Raw genomic sequence first — 25,384 nt, forward strand, 5'->3', positions numbered from 1 at the left:
CTACATCAGGAGTATTGAAAACTGAAAGCATTGCAAGTTTTCCAGAATGGGAAAGATGATCAAACCTGCCAAGGTACACACGAAGTGCGAAAGGTGTAGGAAGTGGAATTAGACCTACTATTTTGTATGGTCAAATGATTAGTTTCAAATTTAAAAGACAACAATTTTGACAAAATACATTTTAAATGCCCATTCTACAAAAGCTGTACTTTTCCGCTCCTTCTTTTGTTGTCAAAAAACACCTACATATACATGGACATACGCACATGAAAGTATAACCTTTCAGTTTATTATTTAAAATACAACTTGCACTGATAGTATTTCCATTATAAGAAATCATGAATTTTGACATCATGATTCTTCATTTGCACCTTCCCAAGCCTCAAATGTCTTGAAGAAATTCCTTCTTTTCCTCAAAATACTTCTGAAACCACTCAATATGTTCAATCTTCTGTTTAACACTGAGGTACGGGTTTTTCGAAAGCCCACAGATGACAAGTTCCATGAAGTGGCGAACAGGTCCTTGCTTCGGAAAGTCTTCAAGGTGTTTCTCCAGAAAGATATGTTCATGAAATTCAGCATCATCCTCCATCCCTAACAGAAGGGATCAAAAAAAAAAAAAAAAAAGACAAAGTTATTATCATAATACAACAGCAAATTTAACAAAGTAAAAAAGGACACAGTTTGCAAATAATCTTAAATTAGTAAAATTAATGGTTCCATGCCTTTTAATTCTTTTGCACAGTTAAGCCAATCACACAGAAGGGGAAGAAACCGCAGAATTTTATGATATTTCTCCCTCCACACAAACATGTCAGCTTATATCATACTCCTGCCTACTATATTGCTTCCGTTTTGTAGTCTCACTTATAAGAATATTTAAATCAACTTGCTGGCTGGTAACCTCGCTGCAAGCTGATGCCAGGGCAGAAGCAGTGGGAATAATTAAAAAAAATAATCAGTCTTCTTGCTTAAAACCTGTTTGTTCAATACACGAAAATTTTGATCCATCATAGGCATCACCTTTTAGACTGGGGACACGTTCTTAACAAAGTCTTTAAGAAAACACTGATTGCCTAAATTGTGCAGAGGATTAAAGAATACAAGCTAGTCTTGAAAAACCTCACGAAGTATCTAATACTGAATAGCTAACACACACTCGTACGTTCATTCCAAGTCATGGTTTTAACATCCTATTGCTATCAAATGGGCACAGAAAATTGTTTTTCTAATATTTTCCCTGCATCTGTTTGTGTATGCTGATGTAAAAAAGTCATAGCCAGCACAAAAGATGATGCATTCAAAAGCATCCACAGGAACACGACTAGAGATTATTGTAGCTCTCTAATCAAGCACAGCTCAGATCCTATGGTAAATTTTTATTCTCTGTCCTGTGGATTTCCTTTGCTGTGGTTCACACTATGATGCTAGAGTACACAAGACAAAGACTCAGAACACAAATTCCTACATCCATAAAAAAGGCTGCTTTTGTAGTTCCCAACTCTGAGATAAAAAACACAAAGCAAACTGGGATTCGCAACTGAAAGCTTTTTCTTCAGTTAGGGATACATGAAAAGGTTTATTTGATCCCAATTTGCTATAGATTTGTAAATGACATTTGCACCTTTAAGCAAAAATCTGTTATTAGAGAAAAATATTGCATATGAACATTTCTAGATGACAAAAATGGGAAGTCTACACCATAGACAGAAGTGTACACATTTTTCTGTGCTAGCTAGGACATGACATATTATTCAACAACATTAAATCAGGAGTGTTAAAATTGAGGTAATTAACCCACGTCAGTCCTAGGCTTCCTCCTGTGCTACAGCTTCTAAGTTTCAGAAGAAATGATGCACATCTCTGGGATGGAGGATTCTCTCAGTTGTACTCATTAAGTCCGCATTATTTCTTTCCCATTTTAAATTTTAGGTACTGCAGTATCTGAAGGAGCAGGGAAATACATCTGTTTTTCCCAGAAATGTGTGAGTGTATCAATACCAGCTACATGCCACATTTATCTCCCTTGTCCTTGAAAAAGAAAGCATGTTTCCTTCTTCAGAAGTGCTCCTGGTTTTCCTTTATGTCAAAAGGAAAAAGAAAAAAAAAAAGGTGATGTCAGCTTCAGAAGACATATTTCTGCTGTGCTTGGAAACCTACATCCACTTGCAGAAGCAGAGAGGACCCTTTTACCATGCCACCCACACTGACTTTCCCCCACCAAAGGAAGGTGGAATCTCACTGTACTCGGACGCTGCTGGTTGCTTTCATAAGATAACATCCTTTCCAAATTTCCATACTTCTGCTGGTCACAAAAACCTAAGAAAACTAAACGAACAAACTCACTACTGAAAGAATCTGAATAATGCTGACAGCGAAATTTGGCCGTCTGGATGCTCTTCTTTTGGGCACAGATACAGGGTATCAGCAGAGATTATGTCTAATTAATAATTTCAGCAATTTTCATCTCTAACCCAGAAGAAATCAAACCATTTATAGTCTCACAAAAATGCAGGTGAGAAGGAAACATTACATCATGTATTTTGATCTCCCATTTGTCAAAGACATGACATATGGTTTAGGGATGAAGTGTTAAGTCCAAACATTTCAGTTAGACCACATACTTCAGTCCTCACAAAAGTAAAGTGTGCATCACAAAAAGAGACCACAATTGTCCAAAGCATCAGAGGCTGAGACCTCTGGTGGGAACTGATTAGATGAGATATGCTCGCATGGCTCCCTCCCCACCCCCAGCAAGCCATAACTCCTGCTGCATGGGAAGAACAAGCCTGTCCCTCAGCCTCTCTTGCACTGTCCTCGGAAACCTAATTTGAAAGAATATGCATGACAGGAGTCTGAAATAGAGGATTTTCTTTATCAACCCCAAAGCTAGAAGTCACCCACTCTCAATATCCTATTTCCAGTCCCTTACATAATACAGAACAGAACGTCTGGGGAATTTCTCTAGCTAGATCACTAACCCTTCCAAGACATGATCACTCCTACCTTAAAGATGACATCTCAAATGCAGATGTCCATCCTTATAGGGAGGCGTTGCTGACATGCTATAAAGATGACCAAATATCCTGATCTAGTGGAAAGTGTCCTTGCCCATGGCAGGGGGTTTGGACGAGATGATCTTTAAAGGTCCCTTCCAACACAAACAATTCTATGATCCTAGGACTTTTAGAATGAGATAAATCACACCCTTACAATAGGTCCTCAGAATAGACCCAGAATTAGTAAAACAAACCCCTCCTAAGATGGCTGTGTAACATTTGTACCTCTCTTGGCAAACTGATCCAAAGCTGCTCTGCTGGGAACAGCATCTCAGCAAAACAGCCAGAACAGGACTTAGTGTACTTTTGCCTACAGAAGCCATCAGGGACAATTGAGGCATTAATTTTCCGAGACTTCCATCAAGCCTATCATTTCTGCCGTAACAATCTCTGGCCCACCAGAAGCATTTTCTCCTCAGAATGAGGTGCTAAACTAAAGGAGCACCAATAATCTGCACTGTCCTTTTTAACAACTGCTCTCCTCAGGATGTGTGTCATCAAGGCATAAATGCACAGAAATGATTTTAAAAAGGGGCAGAAATCAACATTTTTCCCAACTTTTTGCCATGGCAAGTCATGAAGCAGAATTAAAGCTACTAGAAGCAGAAAAGGCAAGCAGAAAGGAGGAGGAGGGAGAAAGATGTTACACAAGCTATACTAATGGTTTGCTAATCTGCTAAAAATTAATCAGAGGTCAGAGAGATGGAGAGAAAAAAAAAAGGTAGTTTGCTGCTTAACAGTGATTTTAACTGCATCAGATAAGGGAAAGGACAGGCAGGCAGACAACAGGGCAGCAGGGTGGCGGGGGAAGACTGTTACTGGCCACTGTGGCAAGCCAGTACGTCTAGCCACATCTTCAGATGTTCACACCAAGGCGAGCCAAGTTTTAAAAATCATGACCTTGCCCTGATGCCTCAAAGCACAGCACAGTGCCTTGCTAAAGCGCTCTAACAAGAACACCAGAGATGTTCTGAAGCCAAGAACCCAGGAACAAGTGGTCTTCTTTCTTTTCTTGTATTTCACTTAAAACTTTAACGGGTTTATAATGCTAGAAGTTGAGTATATGCACTTCCTCAATAGAAAATTTAATTACACTTATGTTTTTAAAGCCACGTGCTTGTGGCATAAAAGGAAAATCACATCTTTCTTTATACAGAACAAGCTGAGGTAATGTCCTCCTATTGAGGGAGATGACTGTATCAAAACTGCAAAATTAACAGCAGGAAGGGGCATCTTCTCTTGCAGAGCCACTGAAATTACAATATGTTGATATAATTTGAGTGAGGCTCTCGAGCTTTTAACTGTGCTTTGACATACCTGATCTGATTAACAGCCTATGGCTGGCAGTTTGATAGGATGGAATTTACAGACTTGATATTTCAACCTGAGAGGTGATAGATTTTGGAATGCTCCACTGGAATTTTCCACATGACTAGTCTTTGTGGACAAATCAATAAAGATTCTTGTTTAAGCATATGTAAAGACTCTTTGTCCATTCGCCACCCCATCCCAGACAGCATGGTTCCGGCCGCATTGCTGCAACAGAAAAACCATTTGTCGCCAAAGACGCCTGGTCCGCTTACAGCCCCAGACAGCAGGGTTCCAGCCACATTACTACAACAGAAAAACCATTGGCTACAGTGGTTTTAAGCTTGCAAAAACATGACTAGAGTATACTTGGATTTCTACATGACAGAACAGATCAATTCTGGCAGCAGTGATTAAATTATGTGAAGAAACTGCCAAAATAGGATGAGAATAAACATTAAGAAACAATGAACCACATTATGCAATTTGCAACTTGGTACAGGACAGATTTTCAAAGACTCTCAGCTTCAGATACTAACCTGTTTTGCTTTCAGTGACTGAATCATTCTAAAGTAGTTCTGTTTGATGTCTTTAAAGTCTTCAAAAAAAAACCAACAAAACAAAACAAAACAAAACAAAAAACCAAACCACAGCCAAGTTCTCCCTGAAGTTATGAAGTCCCCTTTCCTAAAGTGTACACTGGCTTTGTGTAGTTCTTCTTCCCTTCCTCAACGTTCGCGCTCTCCCTGCTGGCTTAACTTCACACAGAGGGTTTTTTTGTTTGTTTTAAATGGTAATAAAAGTAAATACCATGCACAAAGATGTCTAGCTAAGATAGATGCCCAGAGTAAGTGAATGTTGTGACTGTTTATTCTTACAGAACAGATAGAACAAAGGGAGCAAATAACTGTTTAACACTTGGCCAGTGCAGATATGGACCTGGCCGATAGCCGATGAGGATCCGGCTAGCCACTTGATCTGAGATCCACGCCAAAGAATCAGCACTGTAAAACACACACAGCAGCTTTAAGATTCTCCATCCTCTGCTAGAAGCTTTTCTAAGGAAATTGCACAGTAAAATGTTATTATGTAACAGACCTGAATGCCCTTTTGGTGTTGAAAGCATCAGGGCTGAGGGAGGGAGGGGAGTTCTCCCCTTTTTGGCAGCAGCCAGTCCTCAGATCAGCCAAACCACCTGCAGGCCTTCACCTGAGGAGTGCCAGAGCGAGTTCATCTGAAGTGTTTCTGACTGGGGACTGTTGGAAAGTTAGATTTGTTTACTATCAAATGCATGGCTCGTAGCTGAAACACTATGTTAAACCAGTCAAAGGTCATAACACGCTCTAATTTAAAAAAAAAAAAGATAAATATAGACAAGATAATACAAGTTAACAATGCACATACCAGCTTCATTGTCGATCGGGAACTCCCACAGTATGCCTTCTTTTGTCCACTGGATCATCTCCTCAAAACCGTTTCGGGGAGGCTGTGCCGTTATTGCTGCAATCTCCTTCGCTAATTCCAGATCCCAAATTGTTGGTGAAGATACTAAAAAAGAAATTTTGTAAAGATCTGTCAGCATGCCAAAAACTTCTCACTAGCTAAAACAACCTGCTTTAACATTAACCTTTACGGAGACTAATACTTTCAGCTGTGCAAATTTTCCTACGTCAGATGCCAGCATCACCTTTCCCGAATGAGAACTGCCTGTTGAAATGAAAGTCCATTAAATTCTCAAACGTCTGGTGAAAACGTATTCTCAACTTCTAGGGGACAATTTATTTTTAAGCCTTTCACACAGAGCAGGAATTTAATTTCTCCACAACCCTTTTTTTCCTTTTCGTCTTTCACAAATTGTACATACAACAAACCAGGAACTTAACTGATGCACTCTGCTAAAGGAATCTCGATTACTACAGGAGTTTTCAGGTACTCCACAACTATAGCCTCCTTCAGGGAGATAATTCAATCTACAAATGATGGAAATTCCTTTCCCAACACTTGTAAGTGTCCCAGCTTTTGTCTCAGGCTTGAGAAATCCTGGCTTACTATTCTTCTCCTGAAGTCAAACAGTTCCTTTAGGGATGCATCTTTCCTGATGCTTTTTTTTTTTTTTTTTTTTAAAAATCAAAGTGTACTCAAATGGCAGCAGAGTTACTCTTAAGGAGTTCCTGCCCCTCCACCCAGGAGAACTGGTCATGAGCCCAGACTGAACCACATCGCTGAAGTGAAGGGAACGAGCTGTTACCACAGGACAGGGAGGAACCGCTGGGAGTGCCTCGGGCTGCTGTCTCATGAGCTGGCCTGAGTCGCACTCCCCTTTGTCGTCTTCTCTCCCCTGTTCCCAACTCACCCTAAGCCCCTTGGAACAGAGATCTTGATGTGAATTCAAGTGTTACAGTCCATTTGAAGCGGATCACAGCCAATCAGCTATTATTTTTCTACTCATAAGTGTAAATACCTGAAACTAAGATATAATTTCCTCTTTGGCTCAGTGGCTCACACTCAACTGGATTTTTTTTTTTTAAAGAAAAAAGTATCTCCCCCTGCCTTTAAGAAAAAACAAAATGAAAGGGCAAACAGTATTTTTTACACACTGAAGTGTTTTCATTTTTTGAGTTAAATCAGAAGATGCTTTTTACAACTATTTCTTACTTAGCGGGGAAATTTCCAGAACTATATTCCCTAGCTGCCTACTTTGATTTGAGGGCTGGAGGCAGGAATAAAATACAGATAAAAGACAACATAAGAAACCATACCAGAATGAAATTATTGTTCACAACTTAAAGAAGACCTTCTAATAACGTGCTACTAATAACTCTTCTAACAGAAGAGAGCAAAACCTCATTTTTTCGAACTTGCAGTAAAGGTGATATACATTGTATTTTCACCTCTGTGAAACAGAAAACAATACTGATATTTTATGTTAACAGTTATGAATAATTTTTTCAGGATGCCAATTTACTCTCCAACTAACATTCAGGTTTTCAGAAGAAATATTCAACACGTAACACAGAACTTTCTTTTCAGTCATGTATAAACAGTATTTTAACTCATTATCTCCGCTGATATGAGCCAAGAAAGGGAAAGCAAATGAATCAAGGTATCAAGTATCACACTGGTATTTCCCGAGATCAATGCAAAAAAATTTTTTGTCATCAGGCTTAGTCAGTAAGCCAAGTAATAAGCTTCCTGGCTTAGAAGGTATTGCAGATTTCCTCAAGGCTACCTGGAACCAAACGAGGAAACACGACATAAAAAGCTGAAAGAAGCTTAATTCTTAATATCTAATTACAAATCAAATAAAGTCCACTTGCTCTTTTACACAATTTGTTCACATTCCAGTTTTGGGGGGGGGGGGGAGCAAGCTTATCTCAACTTTTTATCTAGGGTGATTGTACTATGTGCCATTGCATCTGCATGGCGCTCATGCGAAAAAGAAAGGTTACATTCCCACTGTTTTACCTGAGCAAATCTGATTCAACTCAAACACCACTTACTTGAACATCGCACTTGTCAAGATAGCTAAAAACAAACACTGCATCACTCATTATGTTTTTATACATAAAATGGACTCATTTTAAGGAAATTGGCTGTCTTAAAGACAGAAAACTGAATTCCATTTTAATAAGCAACTTTCATAGTCCTCCACAGAGGTGGTTGCATTCAGAAAGCTCACAGCTGCTTGAAAATATGCAAATAGCACTATCTGACATTTTACTAAAGAAATTAAGTAAACAAATTAATTTCTCCCTGCAGCTTCAAGTGTAAAAAAAAGGATAAAAGTACTCAGCTGGCAAAAACTAACAGTCCTACTCTTGAAACAGAAACAAATACGTATCATTTTGTAAGATATCAGAGAGGAATACTATTTCTTCTGCAGCTGCTGGCTTTATCTACAGCTCTACTTCACTACACTGGAATAAAGTTTTTTTCCAAAGGGCCTCAAAACAGCTTAGGGAAATCAGCGTATTAAAGATTGGTGCTAACAATGCACAGTTTCATGGTTCAGAAAGAAAACTGAGGGAGTTCTTTACATGACTTGCCTATATTCACATGCTCTTAGCTTTACTACCGAGTGGGTTTTGGCTAAGTCTTCATGTATGAAAGCTATCCCCCTTATGTGGCATTAAGACTATTCCTGCAGAGCCATGCCATTTTTGTGCTGTTTTGCCATTGGTTTTTCTCTTACATGAGTTTTGGCATGTATATTCAGTGGATAAAGAATTCACTGGATGGTCGCATCCAGAAAGTAGGGGTCAGCAGCTCAATCTCTGGATGGAGATCAGTGACAAGTGGTGTCACTCAGGGGTCCGTATCAGGATCAGTGCTGTCTAACACAGAATCACAGAATGGTTTGGGTTGGAAAAGACCTTAAAGATCATCCAGTTCCAACCCCCCTGCCATGGGCAGGGACACCTCCCACCAGACCAGGTTGCTCAAAGCCCCATTCAGCCTGGCCTTGAACACCACCAGGGAGGGGGCAGCCACAGCTTCTCTGGGCAACCTGTGCCAGTGCCTCATCACCCTCAGGGTGAAGAACGTCTTCCTAATACCTAATCTGAATCCACCCTCTTTCAGTTTGAAACCTATCACTGCACTCCCCGATCAAGAGTCCCTCCCCATCCTTCCCATAGGCCCCCTTTAAGTACTGGAAGGCCGCTATAAGGTCTCCCTGGAGACTTCTCTTCTCCAGGCTGAACAACCCAAACTCTCTCAACCTGTCCTCATAAGAGGTGCTCCAGCCCCCTGATCACCTTCATGACCCTGCTCTGGACCTGCTCAAGCAGGTCCATGTCTTTCTGGTGCTGGGCACCCCAGAGCTGGATGCAGTACTACAGGTGGGGTCCCACCAGAGCAGACCAGAGAAGAGCAGAGGGGGAGAATCACCTCCCCCAACCTGCTGGCCACATACAATGACACAGACAGTGGGATCAAGTGGACTCTCATTTGCAGATGCCACCAAGCTGAATGGAGTGGCTGACACACCTGAGGGACGGGATGCCATCCAGAGGGACCTGGACAAGCTTGAGAAGTGTGCCTGTGTGAACCTCATCAGGTTCAACAAGGCCAAGTGCAAGGTCCGGCACCTGGGCTGGGGCAACCCCCGGTATCAATACAGGCTGGGGGATGAAGGGCTTGAGAGCAGCCCTGCCACGAAGAACTTGGAGGTACTGGTGGACGACAAGTAGGACATCAGCCAGCAATGTGCATTCACAACCCAGAAAGCCAACTAGCTTCATAAAAACAAGCATGACCACCAGGTCAAGGGAGGTGATTCTCTGCCTCTACACTGCTCTGGTGAGACCCCACCTGGAGCACTGCATCCAGCGCTTGAATTCTCAGTACAAGACATGAACCTGCTCAAGTAGGTCCAGGGATGGGCCACAAATATGACCATGGGGCTGGAGCACCTCCCCTGTGAGGGCAGGCTGAGAGAGTTGGGGTTGTTCAGCCTGGAGAAGAGAAGGCTCCAGGGAGACCTTAGGCGGCCTTTCAGTGCTTATAAGGGGCCTATAAGAATCAGAATCACAGAATGGTAGGGATTGTTAGAAAGATGAAGACAGACTTTTTAGTAGGGCCTGTTGTGATATGGAATGATGGTTTTAAACTCAAAGAGGGTAGATTCAGACTAGATATAAGGAACATATTTTTTACAAGGAGGGTGGTGAAACACTGGCACAGGCTGCCCAGAGAGCTGGTAGAAGCCCCATCCCTGGCAACATTCAAGGTCAGGTTGGACAGAGCTCTGAGCAACCTGATCCAGTTGAAGATGTCCCTGCTCACTGCAGGGGAGGTGGACTAGATGGCCTTTAAAGGTCCTTTCCAACGTAAACCATTCTATGATTATAAACATATACGAAAAGTTTTACAGTAGGTAAAGCAAGGCATCGTTCGTCACTTACAGGATCTTTCAAGCTATATCCACACCAAACATGAGGAGACCACAAAGCAACTGAATGCATAGTCTTGTTTTTCTTCTACTCTGCTTATGTTTAGCCACCTGTAAAGCATGCATGTTTCCCTGGGATCAGAGTCTTGTGTTTCTTTGCCCTAAAATTAATGCAACCTGATCAAATAAGCTACTGGAGCCAACGTACCCATTCTCCAGATTGGTTTTACACTCACAGAAGACTGGCCTTAGTGATAAAAAGCCAGTTTTACCCCTCAAGTTCAGTAACAGAATGTCCTGATTAGTACAGAAAACATTAATCTATTACACTGCACGGAAGTTTTGCTTACTAAAAATCAGAGTTACATTAAAGTATTCATTTTTTTATAGGTCTGGAAACAGGAAGTTAACAGGTCGTAAGTCTCCTTCAGAACAGTGAATCCCTTGATATTCTAAAAATTCAGAACTTGGCTTCACTAGGATTTTCATTATTGAATTTTCACTAACCTGTTTCCAGTGCCTTTTCTGTTTCTGTAGAAGCCTTAGTGAATATATTAAGCCTCCTTCCTACTTTGAGACTTCTATAAACAAAAAGAAAAACGATATTTAGTATTTCACAACACTTCACAACATTGCCAGATAACAAATTCAAAAGCACAAAACATTCTCATGAACTAACAGATCTCTGGAGGGAGAAAAAAATGAGATAGTGACTCTCGCTAAATCCTCAGGCTTTTAACCAAAGTGTTTATGACTTTATTATTCGTCTGTAACAGAGCTTCCCAAAACACTTCCATGTGAAAGAACTGAGCATAATTCAAACATTATATTTGCAGTCATCTTTTAACTGAAGTATTTAGGAATCTGAACACAGCTAAACAGTATCAAACCACAGTACTCAAGTGATTTTACAAAGTTGCAACTAAAAAGTGAATCTGGTGATTTGGGGTTTTTCCCTGTAAAAGTATTGCACAATCCAGGAAGAGAAAAGGCAACTGCTAAATCAAACAATTCCTGCTTTATGACATAAATAGCCTTTTTGGAAGATTACACAGCCATCTTCTCTGCCATATGGCAAATACTCAAAGTATATCTGTATGATATATTTTAAACATCATCACCCTGATGCTCTCTCTTCTGAATGTAAAAATATTTCACTCTGACCATCTATTTTTATTCACGTTTATCTTTAGCATTAAGTCTATATTTTTTTTTTTAATCCAAGAGTTCAACAAGCAATAAAAATAAATTTTCTTACAAATGAAATAAAGAAAAAACAATGCCGTTACTGTAGAACATGCTGAACCTTAGAATAAATGATTCTTTTAATCATACAACCTTCCAGGTTTCCACTGAAATTGTAATAGTTCCTACTTTATGTTATTATATATTCACTGTTACTCTGGCAATACTTGCCCTTCCTGAACTTAAAATTTCACCTCTCCAGATTTACTGCATTTTTCTGATGGCCACAACTACTTCTACAAACCCACTCTTGTCATATTACATTTTACTGATGTAACTACCCTGGATCTATTTCAGCACAGAGCAACCTAATTACACAGCCTTAAAAGAATGTTGATTTAGGATTGCATTTTCCTATCTGTGTGTAACTCCCAGTAACACTGGCCGAAGAGACAAGCAGGACTTGGAAGAACACGTATTTTAAAATGACTAGTTCAAATTACTATAAAGCAACATCACTCATTTCATTGAAATCTACTTGATTTAAACTTAGATATTCTTCCTAACCCATTCTTTTAATACTATCGATAGATAAGTATACCCATTCGATTTTCAGAGATACAGGAGGAAACTTAGGACTGAAACCGGAGACAGTGTCCTTATCACAGAGATTTTTAAAACTATTTTAAGGAACTGTTCCTGAAGTTACATACAGTTTCATCACACAAAGAGGGTGAGACAGCTTCTTAGATATCATACATTTAATAAATGTTCTCAAACATAAGTGCACTTCACTTTACTTTGCAGTATGTTAATGGATGAAAAGTTTAGAAAAGATATACAACAATATACACTGTACAAGCACGTAATAGCTCAGGTTTTCAGTTTATACTTCTAGAACATATTATTTGTATTCTTCCAAACTTTGAAAAACTTTTAATCCAACTCCTTAAATAAAGTATTTCTCACAGTCAGTCAAGAATCATAGCGTAGGAACAAAATTACTTTCATGTGACTACCAACTCTGACTGATAATTATCCCCGTATTAAAAATATCTATAGAGCTATTCAGCAGCTGATAAGGAAGTCAGTTCCCTTGCTCCTCATACCAGCAGCTTATAGCTGAATGAAAACCCTGGGACACAAATATCTCAGTCAGGAGGGCTTGGTCAAGAACGTTGTTCCACTTCTTCCCTTTGACTTCCATCACAAGAAGCCCCTCTTGCACTTTCTACAAGCTTCGCATCAGGAAAAGAAAACACTGCTTGCTGGCCTGATAACATTGAAGAGGCCCAAGAGACACTTCCCTAACACACCTTAACAGTTTGGCAGTTTGAGAACAAGGGAGTTACTCAGAAACGTTTCAGCAAATGCGTTAAGTTCTTCTAACAACTGGCTATAAGCTGCTTCTTTTTTGCATGATCTATGTGGCTCAATGCATACGTTCTAATTTGTTCCTTTTGAGAAGTCACAATTCTGTGTTTATGATATATTGAAATGGATGTCTTGGCCAAAGAGGGCAGAATATTGTACATCCACTCACTTATAAATGTATGCTGCTTTTTTTTTTCTTAGTTATCCAAATTCTGTTTTCAGTATTACCTATCTAAACCAAAATGACTCCCTCAACTTCCAGCCCCTAAGCCCAAGAAAAGGGGATCAATTTGTAAAATAAATTAATGATTAGAGAAGTTAATGTTACTAAAAACAGAACTGCTAGAGAAAGAATCTACTGAGAAGGAAGGCGATAATAAGCTGCCATGGGAAAATCAAAAGACTGCAGGCAAGAAAGCATAGCTCAGAAGAGTAAAACAAAAATTTAAGAGCATTCCTTAATTCATTAAGAAATAGACTGGCCACATAAACCAGCAGCAGGATAAATTTATGGAGTACCCAGAAATCACCACATAAATAATAAAGTTAATTTCATAGACAACTATAATGTCACAGACAATAGAGAAATCAATTACAGAATGACTTATCAAATGCAACAAGGTGGTAAAAAATTTTTTAAAATAACTTTAAAATCTCTTTAAACCCCCCACAGAATGGATGAAACTTTGATAAATGTTCTATGTTTAGAAAAGTTTTCCATTAGATGAAAGTAAGGCTTCAAAACCTCAATTTCCCAAAAAAGTTAAGAAAGTGATATAAAGTTATATATATATAAAAGCGAGCGTAATTTAAATAGCTAAATAAATACAATTACACTTCAGCAGCAAGTATTTTTAATTATTTAAAATTTAATATTAAAAGACTGCGCATTATTTGATTAGCTGGTTAACATTAACTAGTGCATTCTCACAGAAGTTTATTGCAACGCCAACAGTACTTTTCTTGAAAAATACTTAGTAATTTCTTTAAGCTCTGAAGTACCATGGAACACAAATATACAGAACTAAATTTAAAATATTATCCATTAATAATTGATTGCACACTCCTTCTGCTGGAAGGGAACACAATAAAATTACCTTCTGGAGTCAAAAGACGGAGGTGACAATCCTTCAGGCTTGATTCTTTGACGATCCTCATCCAAGTCCAAGGAAATACGATTGGATATCCTCACACCTCTCTGAGCTGGGGACTGCCTTTTAACTGCCATTTCTGAAATAACGTTGCTGAAATTAAAAACGTGAATGTAAAAACTCAACAAATTGACAAAGCAAGGAAGTTTGTCACATCTATTAACCAGAAACTCTACTCTCAATTGGTTTCACAAGCCTCTATGAGACAGAATTGTACATTCCTCACAAGCTACACCCATTTTTAAGCCATCAAACATTTATGTCTTACTTTTTAAACCACCTCAGTTGTTACATTCTGAATAGGTTAAATGAAAAGTGTTATTCTAGCCTACTGATCTACAATGAATACTTTCTTTGAAATTATTTAGTTTCTAACTAAAAGAAAAATTTCATATATCTACATACCAACATTCAGACTGCGCTAGGTATGTTTTGCTTAAGCGAATGAGGAATTTCTTGGGATACAATGAATACGCTGGAACAGGGAGGTAAAAATCACCAGTTTTTTGGACAGGAGCCAACACCGCCCCGGGACAGAGCTGCACTGCTGCAGACCAAAAGGAAGCTTGCCTTCACACATCAGCTGACATGGGTCAATCATGTCACCCAAATAAGTAGGTCACCTTTCCTGATCCACTGCAATCTGTCACATTGCGTAATCATATTACAGCATTAACAGACCACATCTTCCTTCGTAATTCCGTAGTCAAAATCGTACGCAAAGAGCAAAGGCTCTGATCTCTTCCAGCGCTGTATGCAGCTCATTCTGAACACAGAGGGCAAAACACACCACCTTTCTGCTCCGCCAATCAGTCCCCTTAACTGCTAAGTCTGTTGGTGGTTGGTAAAGACAAGGCGGGTAATTCTTCCTCACAGCTACCCGCTCCGCCCAACTGCTTCCAGTTTAAAGGTCCCTTCCAGCCCAATGCATTCTATGATTCCAGTAACATACAGTCATCCAAAATCACAGCACCCAGGTTTTAAGATTTAAATACGGTCTCAAAAACTAAAAATAGGCCAAGTCAAAAAGTTTTATGAAAATCTGAATGAAATTCAAACTATGTTTTTGGCAGTTTAAGTCAACAGAGATTTTACTGACAAGAAAGAAATACTTCTGGAAAATTGTAAAAGCTAATTGCCACAGCAACACAGTAGGATTTCTCTCCAGTCTTAGATGTGCTTTCAAATGGCAGAACAAGAATAGCATAGCTCTTAAAGAAACTACTCTGAAAGAAAGGCATCTGAAAACAAGTTTTAAATAATTTCATTTTAATCTTAAATAAAAACCAATCTCAGATTAGTGGCGTATCTCACGCTAGAAATCACTCTAGGAAGTGCCTACTGGCATTAGTGAGTTGGTGTTGGGCCAGCGGCTTGACACACTTCTGAGGGTCAAGAGGACACAATTCCTAAGGTCAGCCATGCACAGCCCAGCCCAACTGCTTGACTCAGCTGCGACCTAAAAGGCTGGAGTGTTCCCGTGCTTCTGGGGGATCAGGCTTGCTCAGAGAAGCTCTCCTCACAGCTAGCCTTGATTTATTTGTGGTTTTGCACAGCAGGTCTGGACAGACTATGCTACCAAGCTATCAGAACATGCAGTCAATGGTATCATATTTCTCACTGGGAAGTCCTAATGTCACCCCATCATTGGTGTATGTACATTTCTGGCAGCAACATTCAACACTCCATCATTAAAAGTGCCCCTGTATTAACTAAAAATAAAGCTACAAAGACGATTTCAATGCCTTTTGTAACAAAACCCATCAGATTACAAAGTTCCTAGATACTTCTGTCTTCCAGAGATGGGAAGAGGTAGAGCTTTTGTAACAGCCACAGGTTGTCTCTCCTTCCTGATTACCAACCAATAACTATAATACTAAAAATGGAGACCTGAGGAGCTTTGGATATACTTTAGCCTAAGCTCTGAATTACCACTCTTCTTCACCCAAAACAGGAGCTGAAATTTCAACTTGTAGGGCTGCAGATTTTATTTTGGTGTAATGCTGCTGTAATTTCCACAGAGTGAAACTTCATCCCACACTAAGAAAAATAAAATTCCTGTATCGTTAATATTTTCCCCTCCTAGCGAACACGGTGTCCTCATGCTGTCTACAAAACGAGGTGACGAGACGGCTGCATACAACAGTGACCTCTAGAGGCCAGGCCACAATCCTGGTGAAAAACAGTAGTACGAACCAAAAGTCGGACAATGCACAATTTATTTCATACCCTCATAAATCTCGATAGCAATATCCCAAATTTTTGCAGCTGAGCATTATATGGCTCTACTGCTTGTGCAGATATCTCATTTTTACACAGTTTTAAATAACAGGAATATATATTGGCTTTTAAAATTTGTCAGTATATTGAACTCAAAACCTTTATGGAAAAAAAATGAAAAGTTCAATTGCCCACATGCTCTTGTTGTCAAATAAAAATCCACACAAAATAATCATGTATGAATAAAAGTAATTGCTTTCGAATATATTAAAAGCACTGAAGTGCCTTCTGCTGGACTTCTTAAATCATTTAACACTGATCAGAAAGCCGAAAGTACCAAAGAGATCTCAGCATCTAACTGTGAAAGGTTACTATTAACCAAGTTTTCAGTTATGAAAACCAGCAGGAGTTGCTGGTCCTTCCAGGAAACTCATCCTTGACAGTTTCAAATTGTTACCTAACTATTAAGGAAGAAAACGGAACTTTTCAGTGTATAATAAAAAAAAAAAATATTAACATATATTCCCAGGTGGAAGTAAGCTATTCACAAAGCTGCCTCAGGAAGTAGAACTTGCCAACTCAAAGCAGAGCAAGCCAGCCATGACATTCCTAGCCAACCAAAAAGGCTGGTTTTGGTTGAGGAAAATGCATTTTTCTAACCATAGTGATTCATCCACAAGCATGTTATAAAATATTGTAATAGCAGATCTTAACCTATCAATCAAGTACACAGAGGCACCACACAGCTGCAGGGACTTCAGCTTTCAAATTTCTGAAGAATTTAAACTCTCTTTCAAGAGAAAAAACCCTATTGCTTAGACTACAACTTCCTTAGACACCTTCTTTCTTTCACAGCAGCCACAGCCAGATAAGTGCTTCAGGGAAAGTGCAACGTGTGGCAAGGACAGCGAACCCTTGATGCCAGCAGGCAGAACCACCACATTTAGAGGGGTATGTATACCCGAAGGAATAGCTGCAGGCAAGCATGAGGTTAGCCACTGCACTTATTAGCTCAGTATCAGTACAGTCCCCCAACATCTTATCAGGTACTAGCCTCTAACTACTTTTAAGTTGCCCACTCACAGCCAATGACACTATTAAGATGTTTGTGTACTTTGCTCTTCTGAAAACCCCAGTGACAGAGATGGAACAACCTCACTAGTAACTAACAGTTTAATGAACATATGCTTTATATAAAATAGGTCTTACTTATTCTCCTTGCATTAGGAGTGTCTCTTAAGTTTTTGGTAATACTGCATACGCAAAAAACAACCTAAAAATAAATTTAAAAAAATGCAGAAACGTATCAATTTTACATGAAACAGCCAGACCTCTAACCTCTAAAGCTACTCATTTTGGCTCCAAGAGCCCGTGGAGAGACAGGCTTCTGTCAAGTTCTTGAGATCTCCTATATCCAGGCTGAAAGGACATCATGAAAACAGAGCACACACACAGCCTTTGGAGATGCTTGCGCTTACTACCTAAAACCATACTTCCTTCTCAAATAGCACAGACTTCACACATTCGGAGAGAGTTTCATTCTGCTCTCCACAGCCATCATTAGCACTCTTGGTAGAGAATCATGAACACAGGTGAAAAGGGAAACTTGCATAGTTTCTCCCTTTTCCCTTCACAACCCCTGAAGAGCATCCATTTTGTTTAATGGAGTTATTCACCGAGCACTGTATGTCCCAGTCTCTTTGCAACCATCCAACTCAACCTATTTGCAAGCATCTGCCACCTTCCTCCTCAGTTTTCACTCACTGAAAAGGCAGACATCAGCTGCAAACATCATTAGTTTGTCAGCTGCTCTGTTTGCAGTACATCGATAAACACACAAAGCAGACTCTTTACTGATCCCTAGAGCAATCTACAAATAATAATACATAGGTCAAACTTAAATCCTGGTTTGGGACAAATTCATTTTCACAGAATAAATTAAAACTTAAGATAAGCAGCTTGCAGTTCACACTGCAAACAGCCATAAACAAAGGTTTCACATTCCTATTTTGCTGAAGATCGAATTTGCTGTTTAGTTCAGCATTACCTGGATTTAATGCCTTATTTTCTGAGTAGCTATGTGAACACTAGCCGAAAGAGAAAAAAAAAGAGAATGAAAAATCTGTCTTTAGTCATCATCCAAAAGAGCAGTGTGCACAACTGTTTCAGTTTCCAAACAAATGTTTCTCATCTGTTTGAAAGCCACACTGGAAACAGAGTTAAGCCAAGAGATGAGTTTCTTGGGTTGACTGGAAAGTTTTGAAAGGAAGGGTGGGGCTATAAATAGAGCTGCTCTAGTTCAGTTCTGCAGAGCTGTCACGAAAATTCACCAGTCCAGACAGAATGTCTGAAACGTCTACAAATCCATCCATTGTGTGAGAATTTTGGAAGCTTGGGGGAAAAAAAAAAAAAAAAAAAAAAAATCTCTTATTTTGCTAGTCTGTCCAAGAAAGTAATATCCTGGGCAGGAAAACAATTCCATTTCTGCAAAACCATTTTAGAACGACGATGGCAAAATTCAGGGTGTTTGGTATAACCAGACCAATGATGTTCCCCATATTCATTAATTCCAAGGATAACCTGTCCAAAACTATCTTTTAAGGCCATCTTTCCAATACAGAACACATCCATCCACCTTCAAGATGAAATTGCAAAATCAGAATTTCAAACATTATTGAGAATAACATGCAGTAAACACACCGTATGTTAATAGTTTTCCCCTTTTTCTGTTTATCTGTGGTTTCTTCGTGTCTTCTTAATTGTGCAAGTAGATCTGATACTGTCTGTTTCTTGTTGAGTGGGAGGGAAGACGCGACTGCAGAAGCAGCCTCCACCAGTTCTGGATTTAAAGGCTTGCCTCTGTAAGAGACACAATAGATATGAAAATACAAGAAAATAAACACTTTAACATATTTAAATTGTCATTTTTATACTGTCATTTTATGTCTTAATAACTCAGCAGTTACAGTTACACATCACCCCAAGTGGGGGTGGCCAGGAGGACAGCCAGGTTTGCCCTGTGTTGCGCTAATCATCAAGTGCCAAACGACACTGACAAGCTCCTGTTCTCAAACCTGGGAAAATGGCAGCCCTAGGCCACTGCATAGCTCCTTGGGCGTGAGCTTGAAGACCACGGGCTGAATAGACCTGTGGGGTTACAGCATGAGGTTACACTGTGGAGAGGAGCCACTCGCAAGACTTGACAATCACGATGGCATTCTTAAATTCTTTCTTTCCTTTTTCCTCAGTTTTATTGTATTGTTTTATTATATCTGAGCAGTATTTCCCCTCTCCCATCAAAATAACTTTCCACAGGCAGATGCTAGCACCACCTTTCAAGAGTCTCAGTGCAGCAAGAGGTAGCATATGGTAGAAAGTATACACCATCTTTCGTCCAGATTCTCCCCTGCAATTTAGTGCAATGTACACCTGTACACCACATTCCCTCACAAGATTCTTTTCCATACTTCGAAATGGCATTTGATGTTTTATTTTGTCCTAGATAATGAAAAATACAATTTGAAAAAAAGGAGAAAACAGGCTAAGAAAAGGTTGTTATACTTTACCGCTGGATGTCTTCTGTAGTTCTCTGAGGCACAGTACCTTCGCTGCCTGGGCCTTCCAGCATGTTTATGGCTTGCTTTTCGACATCACGTGTTTTTAACTGTTGGAGTTTCTTCCTGTAGCTCACTTCTACTTTCATATCACCAATAACGTCTAACAACTTCTGCTTTGGTGTTTCTGCTGTCCTCTCCTGACCCTTTGATGCCACTTTAGTGGTGCTGTCTTTGGAAGGGGCAGATTCATCCTTCTCAGTAGAAAGCACGCTGCTTGTGCTGAAGAGTTTCTGTACTTTGCTAGATGACACAGGAAGTTTTTTTCAAAAAAAAAAAAAAAAAGAAAAAAGTATCAGAAGTTACAAATAGGGTGCAAGGCTGAATTTTGTAAGCCTACAAAAAACCCCATTAGTTACAACTGTCTAGGCCTAATTATGTGCAAACCAAGTGTGATAAGTACATGTCAAACATTACCTTTTTGATTTTTGAGAAGGGCTAGGGCACTATTTAAAACTCCTGGTTATTTATGGTTTCTTCATCACAAAAATCACATAAAATCACACATTTCCTCCACAAATAAACTGTGCTTAATCTATTAACTTAAAGCTCAGGCAGCAGACTGAAAATTTGAATCTAAAGGTACTTGATACTTAAATTAATTAGTATTACAGAAAACTCACTGAAACTCTTACAATCAGGCAACAAAGAGATCACTCCTAGCCACCTGAAAAATGATTGTGCACACACATTTAGCTTCACATCATTTCACACTTGTGGCACTACTACAGATCACATTCCCCTACCCTATGCCCGCAATAGAGCAGCCAAGCATTTGTGCAGCCACATGGGGAAATAGGTCCTGCTGCAAGATAACCCAGTAACAAACAAAACAGTTATTTTGGTCATTTTTCCCTCTGGAACAGCTCTTCCACCCAGTTACCACATCACTGTGAAGAAGCTAAAACTGGCACAGTGCAGGTAAGGATGTGAAGCCAGGGACAGCAGGGAGCTGCTCAGGACATTGCTGCAACACAGACACAACTGCATTCTCTGGAAAAGCTATCATAAAATTCAAAGAACTGTTCTCTTTAACATTCTAAAATGAAATGCTTAAATCTTTAAACTCAAAGCTACTTTTTTGTTTAAAAATCACCTTCAAGTTACTAAAATAAAGAACTTACAATTAAATATTTATTTTGATTCAAATTAAAACACTTCAACAGATCTTAAAACATTTCAATAAATCTGAAGGATTTTTCACATACTTTCCCCCCCTCACACACATATCTCTGGCTAAAAAAGAAAAATCTGCTAGAATCAGCAAGCACCATAATATTACTTCAGTCACTCTGCACTTAACAAATTGCCAGTATTAAACTGTCAGCATTGAACCCTGAATTTTGATGTTGAAAAGCAAAAGGGAAGTTTAAGGAAAGCTCCAGAACCACATTACTGAGAAGATGGTAGGAGTCCTGCTGTTTAACTGCAAAGTTATTCTCCACAGATCTTGTTCAAACACATTTTTCACTAATTCGGGCTGCATGCTACTTAGAACTATTTATCCATTCAGAGATCTTTGTTTACAGTGTCAGAAAACCACAAGAATACTGCAAGTCTTAAACATTTAAAGCCGGTAGTACTGGAGTCTGCGTCACTGCATTTCACCTACCACCAGGTCTCTCTTCTGCTCAGCAGCCCAGCCTTAGAAAGCAAACACGAGTACAGAAGAAAACAAGCTGCTTTATACACAGGGCTACCACAGCATTGGAGCTTCTTCAAATATATCGAGGTGCTTTTGTTATCATTGATATTAATGAAATGTAAAATGGTATTGAAGAAACTGGGGAGCTGATAAGAGTCCTTTGTCTGGTCCTGATCCAATTTTGGTGAAACAGTAACTAGACATGATTTAAGACTGGATTCAGGAGCTAGCTATCAGACAATGCAGCTCTGTCAGAGAAGGCGATGGATTGTGGTTTGGCCAGCAAACCGTGAAGACTGCTTGGGACTGCCAAGACTGCAGAAGAAGGAAGTAAAAGGTAATTCCGGCAAGGGGAGACCGTGACCACGGACTCATTGACCGCCTCCCCAAATGATACCACCTACTCAAAAAGGACAATAGAAGAAGCCGATAGAGGCTGCAAGCTAATTTGCATTAGAAGGGGGGAAGAAGAACCAATCACCGAAGGAATGACGAATAAGTATTAGTTAAGTGTGCAATTATGGAAACTCTGAGGTCAGGTGTGCCGTCTCGGGACAGACACCCATTAATGCGCATCAACGAAATAAAACACCTCGACTCCGTGTGTACACCGGCGTTCTGCACACCGGGTACCGGACCCCGCCGGTGGGACAACAGCAGCGCACAGCCCCGGCGGGACCGACGGACGCGGCCCGGCCTGCCCGCTGCCCCGGCGGGGTCACACCCCGGGGCACCCCTGAAGGCAGGGTGGCGGCACCGGGCAGGCCCCGCACCCCGCCCGCCCCAGGCGCCACGGTCACGGGAGAAAGCCGCTAAAACACGAGGCCCCCGTTTAACGCAAAGGCCAACGGCGGCGGCCTGCTCTGGGGGAACAGGCCGCGCCGAAGCAACCCGGCCCGCGGCGGGCCGGCCCCTCCCGCCGCCAACCGGAACGGCTTCTCCCCGGGGAGCTGAGCAAGTCCTGCCGCCTCAGAGGACCGCGGTTTGAGGCTGTCGCGGACACCGCCCGGCAAAGCTCCCCCGCCCCGCCGCCCTCTCCCCCATGGATTCACGGGAGGCCGCGGTACCTGCGAGTCCTCCCCTCCAGCCGCGCTGCCCCCGCCGCCTCCCAGCCGCTCGCTGGCCCAGCGAGGAGCCAGGCGGCCAGGCGACAGGAGCCCCCGGCCGCGCCGCCCCACGCACGGACGCGGCTCCACATCGTGCCCGCGGCGCGGCAGCCGCTCCGTGGCCCCGGCCAGTCCGTCCCCCCGGTGCTGCCGGCTGGGAACAGGAGCTGCGCCCAGCGTTCCGCGCACCAGCGTTCCGCCCGCCCCGCTCGGCTCCGGCTGGCAGTGGGGGGCAGCGGGGCTGCCTGGTCCCCTGCCAAAACCATCGCGATTACAGGCAAGCCCTTTTCTCATAGGTTTTCACTTGGTGCCAGGAGCTGCCGGCACGTAAACCAAGTCTTGGGATGGCCCTGGTGAAGCATTTAACCGTTGGGGAAGACCACACACAAGGGTTTCAGCTGGGGCCACAAAGCGCTTACCTCTAATGATTTTGTCCAGGAAACAAGATTATCTGTGTTTATTAAGTTCACACATCTAGTCAGACAGTTCTAATTTTTCCTGTCATTGAATACTCCCTAAACTGGCTCTGCGTTAGGGACACCAGTTCTGCTGGATGTCTCACCCATGCCAGTTTCCTAAGCATTAAGTACCAATTTCCTGATATTTAAGAATTAGACTTAATATTTCCACAGATTCGAATTCCCAAAAGTCTTTTTTTAGACTTTTGCTACCAGTACAGATGAGGAAAACCAAAACAGGTAGCAGCACCCAGAACTGTGCTGTCATGGTATCTGAAGAGCAAAGTTACACCACACCACACACACACACACACCCCCCCCAAAGGACAGACGATCTTGTATTTCAGAACATAAGTTGCTTTAAGAAATTTAAAAGTAGATTCCTTTATAGACAGCTAATTCAAGTGACTCTCACCTCTCTCTAAGGCTTGTGGTACTGAAAATATTAAATACAAACCACCAGTTTTCAGGCCATATGGCGCTTTTGGTGTGTGGCTGGTTCCACAGCGGTGTTTCAGCACCCAGCTCCTGTTCACTGCCTTGCTTCTTGCCGTTTTCAGAGGGAGGTCAGGTGCCCAAGGAGCATGGAGCCCCTCTCTGCATCCAGTACAGCTGCCATGCTTTTTCACCCGTGCTTCCCTTCCAGCTGGGTAGCAGATGCAAATCCCAGCTCAGAGGCATCACATAGGAAGCACAGGCCAGCAAGGGAAGGGAAAAAGGAGACAACTTGCTTTTTCTGGACAAAATCTGTCCACAACTAAAGAATAATTTGGCTTACAAATAACAAAGCAATGAAATCTGGTGGTTTCCCAGTCTCTGCTCCAGGATATGCCCATGATGGTTTTGGGGTGTCCAGCCTGGGGACAGATATATACAGTGGATCTGCCTTGAGGCCTTTAGCTGTTCCCGAGGAAAATGGCTTCCTGCTGTGAGCACAAATACTATTGAGAACCCTGATAGAGCTGAAAAGGATCAGAGGAACTTCAGATGTACCAGAAATGGAAGGAAGATATTGGGTCTGGCTCAAATCAGTCTGAAACCAAACTGAAAACAGAAATCCAGTGAACTGGGAACTGCTGCTGTTGGCCAGTTTCCTCAAATTCTATCTCACTTTCGGCAATACTCCGCGTGCTTTTTGTTCTCCAAGTTTTTTTCTCCTATTGCATGCAATAGCAATTTCCAAGTGACTTTTTTACCTTTGATATACAAATGCCCAATATTTCTCACACACGGATCTTTCAATCTAGGTAAATTCACTAACAAATGACTTTCACTCCTAAAAACTCACTTTTGCATCACAACCCTCCTTCCCCATGAGCCGCTGCCTGGCAGTATCCCTGCCCTGCAGTACGTTGCCCTGGCTGAGGCAATGTAACAAGATAATTCCCAGAGTTTGGTTGATATTCAGTAACTAACTCTCCATAACTCCATTGCATGCCTGAACCATTAGTCATTAAAAAAATAAACTGAATTCTTACAAAAATGTCCAAGAAACATACCATTTTTAGCTCTGCGTGTTGGTCCTTTGGGTTGCTGGTTTTGTACGAGATTTTAAAAGTATTTGCAGATGGCTAACAAACAGGCAGAAAAGGCTCATGGTGCACCATAACTCCATAGCAACTGGCAATTATCAAGAATATTAATCAAACTAAGAAAAACAATGTATTGTGCAGTCAAAGTACAGAAAACAGAAACTGGAAGTACAAGTCTTACACTGCAAAGCAACATACCTCCAAAGACCTATCTCTGTGGGTGGTTTACCCTGCTGTAAGTCAGACCATACCAACACAATCCTTGAACACAGCTGAACACCTCTGATGTTTTCATTCCTGTTGGAATCAATAGTCACAGTAATGTTTGTGTCATCAAATCTGCTCCAGTTTTAGTGGTCTTCAGCTGCCTTTTCACACAGCAATGCACCGTGTGCTGCATGTTCTCCACTGTTCTCAAGTCACAGTGAGCAAACACAGGTGATAAAATGGTGGCTGCAGTAGTCTCTTCTCTCTCTCAGAAAGATCCCTATAGCAAGAACACGAGCTTTTTTTCCTCCTCAGACTTGCACTATCCCTCATCCCTGTGCTTCCAGATAGACTTGAGCAAGGTCTTCAATCTCCACACTTATCAGGAAGATGCCACAGGAAGTTCTGGAATTCCCAAGGCGGTGGGACCATCTATGCTAGTAATGAACTTGGTGCAACAGAAACAGACCAGCAGACTGAAATGCCTAGTGCTGAGGCTCCTCACCTCTGACCGAGGGAGTCCATCTGGCATTAGGTTAGGGCCAAACATCCTTCTGAAACGTGGTTCAAAGCTGTCCACCAAACGTTCGCTTCATTGAGTGCAGCCTACTCTGGAAAGGCCAACACTGTCC

The 25,384-nt window shown here is 41.2% G+C and overlaps 1 protein-coding gene across 2 annotated transcripts; it reads right to left on the bottom strand.

Moving 5' to 3' along the window:
- Positions 1 to 269: 269 nt before the first annotated feature.
- MRPS31 (mitochondrial ribosomal protein S31) lies at positions 270 to 22,647 on the bottom strand. 2 transcript variants are annotated; one of them, XM_086481914.1, is made up of 8 exons: positions 22,517 to 22,647; positions 21,008 to 21,040; positions 19,757 to 20,059; positions 18,891 to 19,049; positions 13,917 to 14,063; positions 10,768 to 10,841; positions 5,772 to 5,915; positions 270 to 594 (listed from the first exon to the last, which is right to left on the bottom strand). In XM_086481914.1, the coding sequence occupies exons 1-8, from the start codon at positions 22,645 to 22,647 to the stop codon at positions 383 to 385; spliced, it is 1,203 nt and encodes a 400-aa protein (XP_086338040.1). In that variant the 3' UTR covers positions 270 to 382. The 2 variants fall into 2 exon arrangements, with proteins under 2 accessions (XP_086338040.1, XP_086338041.1); XM_086481915.1 differs by lacking the exon at positions 21,008 to 21,040 and having other exon boundaries at positions 19,757 to 20,047.
- Between the last annotated feature and the right edge of the window lie 2,737 nt (positions 22,648 to 25,384).

The sequence above is a fragment of the Leptosomus discolor genome, chromosome 1, assembly GCF_034619465.1.
Source record: "Leptosomus discolor isolate bLepDis1 chromosome 1, bLepDis1.hap2, whole genome shotgun sequence".
Classification (NCBI taxonomy): domain Eukaryota; kingdom Metazoa; phylum Chordata; class Aves; order Leptosomiformes; family Leptosomidae; genus Leptosomus; species Leptosomus discolor.

What these genes read in the sequence shown, in the direction of transcription:
- MRPS31 (XM_086481914.1), bottom strand. Translation starts at nt 22,647, where the DNA reads ATGTGGAGCCGCGTCCGTGCGTGGGGCGGCGCGGCCGGGGGCTCCTGT. An exon ending in CTGGAGGGGAGGACTCGCAG is followed by an intron (nt 21,041 to 22,516) that starts GTACCGCGGCCT and finishes TTTCTTTTTTAG; the next exon opens with CCAGAGATATGTGTGTGAGG. An exon ending in ACTACAGAAGACATCCAGCG is followed by an intron (nt 19,050 to 19,756) that starts GTAAAGTATAAC and finishes TGTCTCTTACAG; the next exon opens with AGGCAAGCCTTTAAATCCAG.